The sequence below is a fragment of the Crocodylus porosus genome, unplaced genomic scaffold, assembly GCF_001723895.1.
Source record: "Crocodylus porosus isolate Cpor-Errol unplaced genomic scaffold, CroPor_comp1, whole genome shotgun sequence".
Lineage (NCBI taxonomy): Eukaryota > Metazoa > Chordata > Crocodylia > Crocodylidae > Crocodylus > Crocodylus porosus.
In genome coordinates this window covers 6,591,227-6,600,372 of record NW_017728937.1, presented here as the reverse complement: position 1 = coordinate 6,600,372, position 9,146 = coordinate 6,591,227, and the positions used below count along the sequence as shown (strand labels likewise).

General features: G+C 47.0%; 1 protein-coding gene across 1 annotated transcript in view; it reads right to left on the bottom strand.

Moving 5' to 3' along the window:
* Positions 1-1,200: 1,200 nt before the first annotated feature.
* Positions 1,201-9,146, bottom strand: part of NUP160 (nucleoporin 160) — a 62,241-nt gene continuing 54,295 nt past the window's right edge. The window contains exons 34-36 of the mRNA XM_019547375.1: positions 4,609-4,734; positions 3,791-3,895; positions 1,201-1,755 (exon numbers count right to left, since the gene is read on the bottom strand). Of these exons, the coding sequence (XP_019402920.1) occupies positions 1,669-1,755; positions 3,791-3,895; positions 4,609-4,734 (318 nt within the window). The 3' untranslated portion in view covers positions 1,201-1,668. The remainder of the gene's footprint in view (positions 1,756-3,790; positions 3,896-4,608; positions 4,735-9,146) is intronic.

Below are 9,146 nucleotides of genomic sequence, written 5' to 3'. Positions count from 1 at the left end.
CCCGGGCCGTGACGTCAGGCGCAAGGGGGGCGGAGCCAGGCGCGCGCGGCCTTCGGAGCCTGGCCGGGCGCCCCTTCGCCTGCTGCGCATGCGCGCCCGCCCCGCCTCAGCCAGCGCGGTGGAAGAATGCGCCGTCTGCGCGAGACGGGGCGGAGCTGACCCGGCTCCAGCAGCGCAGGGCTGGGCCACAGGTCGGGCTAGGGCGCGCGGAACAGGTGGCACAGGCACGAGCCTTCCTCGAGCGAGAGCCTGGCTTAGGTGACCTCCAAAGGCCCCGCCCAGCCCTCATTTTGTAGAAGCTTCCGCAGTTGGGAGGCGGCGGCGGCCCCTAGCCTGCCGCTTTGGCCGCATCTCGCACGCATCTGCTTGCAACCAGCCAGAGGGGTTGGATGCGGTTGCAAGTCGGCTCGGATCCCTCAGTTTCGGGACACGCAGAGACCAATCCACCACTTCCACAAGCAGCCACGCTCCTTTAGCCAGAACTTGGCCCAACTTGTGCTAGCCCCATGGACCAGCAAAAGATGAGCCTCGAGTTCAGCACTGACACCTCTGGCTAGGGGGAAGAAAATATGCCCCTCAGGAGCAAGGCATCTCCCTCAGGCCTTCACCTTTTCACTTTTCAATTCCTTTGGGCTCTGCCCCCTTCGTCCACCTGCTCTCCAGGAGTAGCCAGCCAGGCCCACACTGACCCAGCTTTAGAGCACAGCTCCCAGGAAGCTGAGGGGGCAGAAGGGTGACCTGCATTAGAGGCACAAGGCAAAGCTAACTCAGCCCAACTGCTGCCAAAAGCTCTTTTCACAGTTATGTGCAGTGTCATGTGCTAGCCTTGCAGTAGTGCCTCATAACTAGTCAGGTGCTACAAAAACAGCACAGAAATGCAGTCATGTGCTGGCCCAAGACCTTACTACCTACCTGTGATGGTTACTAGTGGCAGGCTGGGTCCTTAGGGCTGCTACATTAAAATAATTCTCTTGTGCAGGGCATGCCTTATAGCTAGAGGTGCATTAGTTTATCTTGAAGCTACATCAACAGATGACTAACGAGATGTGAAGTGGTCACAGTCCAACAGTTCATCCATTTCCTTGGTGCTCTTAGGGATATTAAGCCAGATCTCCTCCATGCTAGAAGTCAGCAGGTCTCCCACAACTGCAATTTTCAATTGCTCAACACAAATTTGTACCTGGGCTTGTAATTTTTTCCTTTTTTTTTATTAAAGATCATCCAAAAAATGCCACAATAAATAAAAGACAAGACAAAAAGCCTCTATTTTCTGTGTATAATACAAGGATATTCCCAGCCAATGTACACTACTACAAAGAAGAGCGTGAGATAATCATCATCATAAAATCCACTTGCTTCCTCTTCTTCACTAATAACTGATTACAAAGGGATCCAGAATGCATTTGCCACATTAAAACTGTTCCAGACCTCTGAAGCATGTACTGTTTTGGAAAAATAGACTTTCTTTAATAGCACCACCAGCCAAGGACAAGGTAAGAGGGTGACTGCAACTGTCCTGCTCCTAGGAAGAGGGCCATGCAGAATCAGGTCTCACACAAGACAGATAGCCACTGCAGACCAGCCTTTAGGGCAAGATTTCTTGGGGGCTTGGTCTCATGCCCCATCAGGCACCAGATGGGTACAAAGGCCATACAGATGAGGTTGCTGCTAGTTTAGACGAAACAAGAGGTCCCGGGTTGCAATTTCAACCTTCTGGTGGTAATCTTCCAGTTTGTCGTGTACTTTCTGGTATAACTAGGGGAGAAGAGCAAAAGCAGCCATCAGAGGAAATAAACATGCTAGGAATGGGACAATTGCTTTCCCTGCCAAGTCATCATTCTTCCCACACTCCCTTCTTAGGCTCAGACACGGCCTGTGCAAGTCTTCTCTAATGTGTTTGAGACAAGGTGGCCTCTGCCTCCAAATCTTTGACAGTATTTTTTCCTTCTGAGATCTTCATATCTCATTCCCACATCTGCCTTGTCAGCACTTCTGTTAACTATAACTACAATAAGGAAACAATTGTATCCAAGGCCACAAACTGATCCCCAACAACAACAAAAAACCACCTTTCCCAGCAGTCTGCATGGAGAACTGGGCTTACATGGCTGTCAAATCCCCCCATGCTCTAGAGGATGACAAAATCCTACAAGCAGGAAAAGTTCTCTCTGCCCAGCGATTAGTTCTTCATACAGCTCCCTCCAGCCCAGGGATGGTCAACTTGCAGCACAAGTGCCATAACTGGCATGGGCAACCTCTACATGCGGCATGTGGCAAATTAGGGAGGGAACGGGCAGCGTAGCAAATAGTGCAGGGAGCAGAAAGTAGAGCAGCATATCAGGGAGGGAGTAGAAAGTAAAGCAGCAGATTGGGAAAAGAGTGGTACTTTGGGTGGGAACAGGGTTTAATTTGTGTCACAGATGCCAAAAAGGGTGGCCCCCACTGCTGCAGCCCATCAAAGGTCTGGTATTTTCATGTGAGCTCTCTTCAGGTATATGACACTCCTGGCAATGTGCTGAGAATTAAATGCAGGTCAAGCAAGAACCAGAAAGTGCAGTCCCCTCTCCTTGCTTTTGCTGTCAGTTGCCATGCAATTCTCATGCAGTTCCTCCCTGCCATTAACCTTCATTCAAATGCCAAATGCCACAGTTGCCTGTGCTTTTCCAGGACAGCTCCCCTGCTATTTTCTACCCAAGTCTGGAGAGATCTTCTGCTTTGAACCCTTCAGCAAAGGTAATTTAATCCTCTTTCACATCAGTCAGGAAGACTTTTGGTAACTCTGGAACTGCAGAAGCAGCAGTGGGGCCAACCTTTTTGCCAGCTGTGCCATATATTAAAACCCCATACCTGCCTCAACTCTGTTATATCACCATTAATAATAGCACTCTCCACTGCCCTCCAGCCCCTCCACAGTACAAGTCTGAATTTCTAAATTTCCAAAGTGACACGCAAGATTGAAGCTCACTGCTGAAGAGTAAAATCTATACTGTATCCAACCCTCAATTCTCTCTTCCCCCAAGGAGCATAAAAGACAATTGTTAAACCACCTAGTTTATGACATTAATTCTTGGCAAATTTCCAATCTGATGCACCGTTCCTGGTTCCATTATTCTTTGGTGCACGGCTGCCTAACTCAGGGTTCACAAGGGATTAACTTCCAGTCCTCAGGCTCACAACCCACCTTCCCACACTGCACCTCCTCCTCCAGCATTCACTTCCAGACTCAATCCCTGGGGGTGGGGTGGCACAGCCAGCAGGGAGTCTGCACAGCCTGTGCAGTACGAAGCCCACATCTGTTCAGAAGCTGAACAGTCCTGCTTTAGTGGAAAGTTCACTGGGAGTTAAGTCAGTAATATTCAGAGACTGATTTCTTTTAGCTGGGTGGCTGGTTATGTGGGAAGCCTCTGGCAATCTGTTGGCCAACCTGCTGTCTTCCATATGTCGAAGATGTTGGGAAGAAGGAAAAGGACCAAGAACAAAGGCCTTGGAAGGGAGAGTTCATTTGCTAATTTCCTTTTAGGAGCCCAGCTGATCCCCACATGCTCAGTTTTTCCTCATTCCTACTCTGCCAACACCTCTAAATTTGTGCTCCTGCTGACTGCGCATTCACTTCTCTAAGTAAAATCTGAGCCTTGGCAATCATTGCCTTCATTGCCTCCCTTCCAAACAGTCCCACCCTCCCCACACCATTCCCTGCCCCACCCCAAAATTTTGTAAATGTCTCAGTCTTCATTTGGCAGAATCATCTGGTTCTGTGTTTTGGTAGTTAGCAACAGGAAGTTGTTCTTACCATTATGTTGCAATGATTTGTTGTGTTTTCTGCCAAGGTCTGCAGCAGCTGGTCAACAGCAGAATATGGGAGCCATACCATTGGTGCTGTGGCAGACAGTGGAAACTAAAAGAGAAGATTAACTTCTAAGCTAGTCTCTGTTCCCTACAGATATACCTTCTTAACTCAAGAGCAAGAAGAAAGTTGCAGGACCTTAGTCTCAGGGGATCAAGCAAGGGCCAAGAACCCCATCAGATAATTTCCCCAAGAGACAAGTGCAGAATGTCTTCCTATATTTGTTTGCCCAGTCTGGAATTCAGGTGATTAGGAAAGTTTCATCTTTTCTATAGGGAGATTATTCTACCATTTATCCCATTTCCTTTAAAGATCTTTTCCACAGTTCCAAGTGTTCTACAGAATCAGTGACCCCAGACAGTGAAAGGCACCATTAAAATTGGCTTAAACCAGACAGTCTAGATTGCTTAGGATGAGATAGTATTCTCTGTTGCTGTCACATCATGGGCACCTGCGGGGGGGGGCTGGGCAGCAATGGGGCCACTGCTGTCCTGCTTCCTTCCTCATCTCCTTTGGAGAGAAGGTACTGACTGAGAAGCTGAAACACCCATTAGGTAGGCATCCCAAACATCTCAAAACCAAGAGAAACTAGGTAAACCAGTGAAGTAGGTACCAGGGCACTGTTCATCCATAGTGAGTTTGGAGGGACAGTCCTTAGCTTTGGCCCCAGGGCCTAAGAGCTTGTGTGCCTCCAGAAGCTTTAGACATCAGGAAAGCCACACTGGAAAGGCTGTCAGAGGGAGACATTTCACTATATCTCCTACCTCAATTCCAAAATACTCATGGCCCTTTCCCAAGACGGAATCCACGTATTCCAACACCAAATCCACTGCATCCTCCAGAAGATCATAATTCAAGTACAGACGAAGCAGTTCAGCAGCATCCACCTTCTGTGAGCAGAAAGAATAGGTGACACCTGATTATTTCTGCTTACTTGCTAGGTACGTACAAGGGGGTCACTATACTCCCTAGAAGTCACTGCACAAGAGTCAAGGTTACAGCCTTGAAGTCAGCTACAGTAAGGCTGATGCAAGAACAAGGGGAGGAGAATCTAAAGTTCCTTTCCCATCTGGCCCTTAGTACGGTTATTTCAAGCAACTTTGTCCCCTAGGGCAGATGTCAGCAATCTATGGCCCACAGAGTTGGGAGAGGCTTTGACAGCATTTGAGGAGTTGGAAGCTTCACCCAGGCAGCAGGAAAAGCCACCATTGCAGCACTGCAGTGGTGAAGCAATGACTGAGGTTGCAGTGGCCCAGGCCAGGTTGGAAGTAGCTCACACCTAGAGCTCCAAAATGCTATGGATCCCTGCCCAGGGGAAGGGCTGGAAAACTGCAAGGTGACCAAACCACAGTCCCTTCTACCCTCTGCAGTAAGGGAATTTCCAGGCTGGACTGTCTGACCTGCTCAAAGCAGCCAGATTAGGGTGAGTGAAAACGTAGCCCTCAGCACCAGCCAAGATTATACATCAGTAATGATTTAACCTTTAACCACATGAATGAGGTAAACTCTACCTTCCACATGTAAGATCACCTTCTTCCTGCTGCTGCTGCCTCCTTCCTCCTCCTCCCTCTCTGTACTCTTTCCAGCCTCACTCACTATGCTTACATTTTCTGTCAGCTGGCAAGTCACACAAGCCCCTGCTGGATCTTGTCTCTCCTCCAGCTTTTCAAATGTTTTACAACTGCCCATCCCAAAAGCATTCTTTCAGAAGGTCTCCCTGAAGCTTACTTTCCCAGCTGCAAAAGGCTCCCACTGCATTCACTTGACTGGTCCGCAGCTTTATCCCATAACTTAAGCCCTTAGGGTACATCCAGTTCAGAGGCATTGTTCACATGGATAAAGTGCTTATTTCAAGTGATACAACTTTACTTACAGTCTCAGAGGCAGGACACAAAACTAATGCATTATTTTCATTACTGTTTGCCAAAAAAAAAAGAAAAAGGCCCAATGCGCAGCATTTTACCACTGGAGATTTCACGAGGATTGCAGACTGCATATTATGAGAACCACAGGAAACCTAGCCTCTTTTCTAACAATTTAGAAGGGCTGTTCTTCCTTACCAAAAATGAAAATACTCAGGTGAACTATAATAGCACCCTAAACATAGTGCTTAAAACATTAATGCAGAAAAAACTAGAGTTTGCAAGCATGGGATAGCTATGTTTTGACATTTAAGAGTACTAAACTTTCCCAAGAGCCTGGGAAGCTCAAGTTTCAGATCTCCCATTTTCTCAGCTATACCAACTGACATTGAAACTGCCGCAAAACAAAGAATTAAAGCTCTTCCAAACTCAGCCCTCACTTTCATGCCAATATTCACTGAATATTTCACTGCAAGTGGAGAATCTTAAAAACAAAAAAGGCCTGCTTTGAGTTAATGCTCAAAATGAAGGATATGGTCTCATGAGCGCTAGGCGACAAAAATATCCCTACTTGTAGTTGCCCTACACTTTTCATTAGAAGACCCTTTTTTAGTTGCTTGTAACTTTTAACTGCTGAAATCAGTATGCTAAGCACCTGCTTCTGGCTGAATTTGTTTTGGAAAGTTTCAACTCAAGCAAATCAGTAACTTACGAAAACAAAATTAGGGAAAAACATGTTTCAAATGTGAATTCTTCTAAATTCTATCACTAAGAAATTCTAAAGAAGGCTCAATGCTTTCAAGCAGAGGGATATTCTAGAGCAGGAAATGTCTGCTGCTGCTTCCAGGAAAACCCACCCACATGTGGCAGAGTTCTCAGTTTGCACATGCCCAGTAAAGACTTGCACACAGTTTAGCAGCAAGCTTCTCTAAAGGTTCTGTCTGCACTAAGCATGCACCACACTAAGGCCTCCAGGTCAGAACATGGCTTTCCTGCAGTTCCTGCTTCAGGCTACTGCAGTGTCAAAACTGATACCAGGGTGCCTGCTTCTCCTGTGCTCTCAGTGCTCTTCCTCTGCCTGCACCCATACTGCATGAAGGAAACTACCTGGCTGGAATGTAGAGAGATGAGAAACTGAATTTGGGTGCAAAGGAGTGGGGTGAGACTTATCTGTGAACACTGGGAAAATGAAAGCCCCATGCCTTTTAGAATCTGGTCCAGTGGTCCTCAACCTTTTGTCCCCTGCAGATTGAGCCCTGCATGCCAGAATCAGATCCTGGGGTCTGGCATCACTTGCTTCAGCCCCTGCATGCTGGAACTGGATCCCAGGGGCCCAGCATCACCCCCTCACCACTACATGTTAGGATTGGTCCCCAGAGGCCTGCACCACCCTCTCCTGCCTCAATATACTGGGATTGGGTCCTAAGGGCCTGGCACCACCCCTCCTTGCCTCCCCATGTGTCAGGACTGGACCCTTGGGCCTAGTACCACCCCCTCCAGGGTCCTGTATGTCATCAGGTTCAGGGGCTTGGCACTGCTTTCTCCCAGAATGCCAGAATTGGGCACTGAGACCTAACACTATCCCTGCCCAGCCCTGCATAATGAGACTGGGTGCCTGGTCCAGCACACAGTACCCAGGGCTCCCCATGGGTCCAGAAATTTGGTGGTGGGGAAGCAGCATCACCACTCTCCTGACACCAAATTTCTAGACTTACAGAGAGCCCCACGGGCCAGATGACACAGCATCACAGGCCACATCTGCCCTAACAGCCAGGTTGAACACCTCTGGTCTGATCCATAAGTAAGATCAGAACCTATGACTGGTACCAATGACCATTTTGTTTCAGCTCCAGTGCTGAAATCTAACCAGGGGTCAACATATTTCTATATGATGAAATTTGAGATTTCAATCTGTTGTTTCTAAAACTTAAGAAATTACACAGAGAACTGTAAAACTGAGTGCTCTTAAGACAGGCAGCCCCAGATTTATAACTGCCTGCAATATGGCTAATTCAGTGCCCTGGTGCTGGTGTATTATGTTATCCCATCACAGGATCATAGGAAAGTGGGGCTGGAAAGGACCACATGGGGTCATCTAGTCCAGCCCTCTACTTAAGGCAGGATCATCCCTGACTAAACCATCCTATTCAAATATCTGTCCAATCCGCTCTTGAAAATTTCCAGGGATGAAGATTTCACAACTAATCTATTTTGACTGTTCCACTGCTTGACCACTCACATAGTCAGAAAGTTCTTCCTAATTTCCAACGTACAATTTCCCTTGAAAATTTAGCTTGAGACCATTGCTCCTAGTCCTGTCCCTTACAGCCACAAAGAAAGATCGCCATCTTCTTTATAATCATGCTGAAGTTATTTAAAGACTGGTCCCCCCATCTCAGTCTTCTCTTCTCCAGACTAAATAATTGTTTTTTCGACCTTTCCTCATCTATTATGTTTCCCAGGCCTCCAATCATTTTTTGTTGCTCTCTGCTGGGCTCTTTCCAGTTTGTTCACATTTTTCTTGAAACAGAACAAAAAACTGGACACAGTATTCCAGGTTAGGCCTCCCCAGTTTCAAATAAAGCAGAAAAATCACTTCCCTTGCTTTGTAAATGATGCTCCTATTAAAATGCAGCACAGAATTATTATTTATTTATATTGGCAACAAGAGCACACTGGCAGTTCATATTCAGCTTGTTTCACTGCAACCCCCAGGTCCTTTTCTATAGTATTGCAGCCTAGCCAATCATTCTCCAGCCTTTATTTGTGCATGTAATAATTCCATCCTAAGTGTAGGATTTGCACTCATTCTTACTGAATTTCATTCGACTAATTATGGGCAATTTCTCCAGTTTATCAAGGTCATTCCAAATCTTTACTATACCCTCCAAAGCTAATGTCCTGATTCAATAAACATTGTTAATATATGCTCAAGAGATCCCAGGTTGAGGGCCACACCCCCCACCTCCCACAACAGAGAAAGTCAAAACCCTGCACAGTCCATACCAATCTGACCATGGGGAAGATTCCTTCCTGACCCCAAATGTGCCAATTGGTGTGAATCTGAGTGGAGGGGCAAGACCTCCTCTAACTAGGAACCTCTCTGGCTTTGATCCCAACAGGAGCTGTATCCCCAGCCTTGGCTGTATCCAGCAAACAATGCCTCTAAGGGAGGCTTAAAAACATCTTGACATGTAGCAGAAGGGAGAGGAAGCATAAGAACACCAGGAAAGCCCAGAAGCTTGGGAAATACCCAGAGCAGAACATAGGCATAGCTATGTCTAGATCATCCCCAACCAGCGGCTGTCTAACCTCTTCTTGAATGCTGCTAGTGATGGAGAATCCACAACTTTCTTAAGCAATCTATTCCACTGCCTCACTACTCTCATAGTTGCATAGTTTCTAGGGTCGGAAGGGACTTGAGTAGATCATCTAGTCCG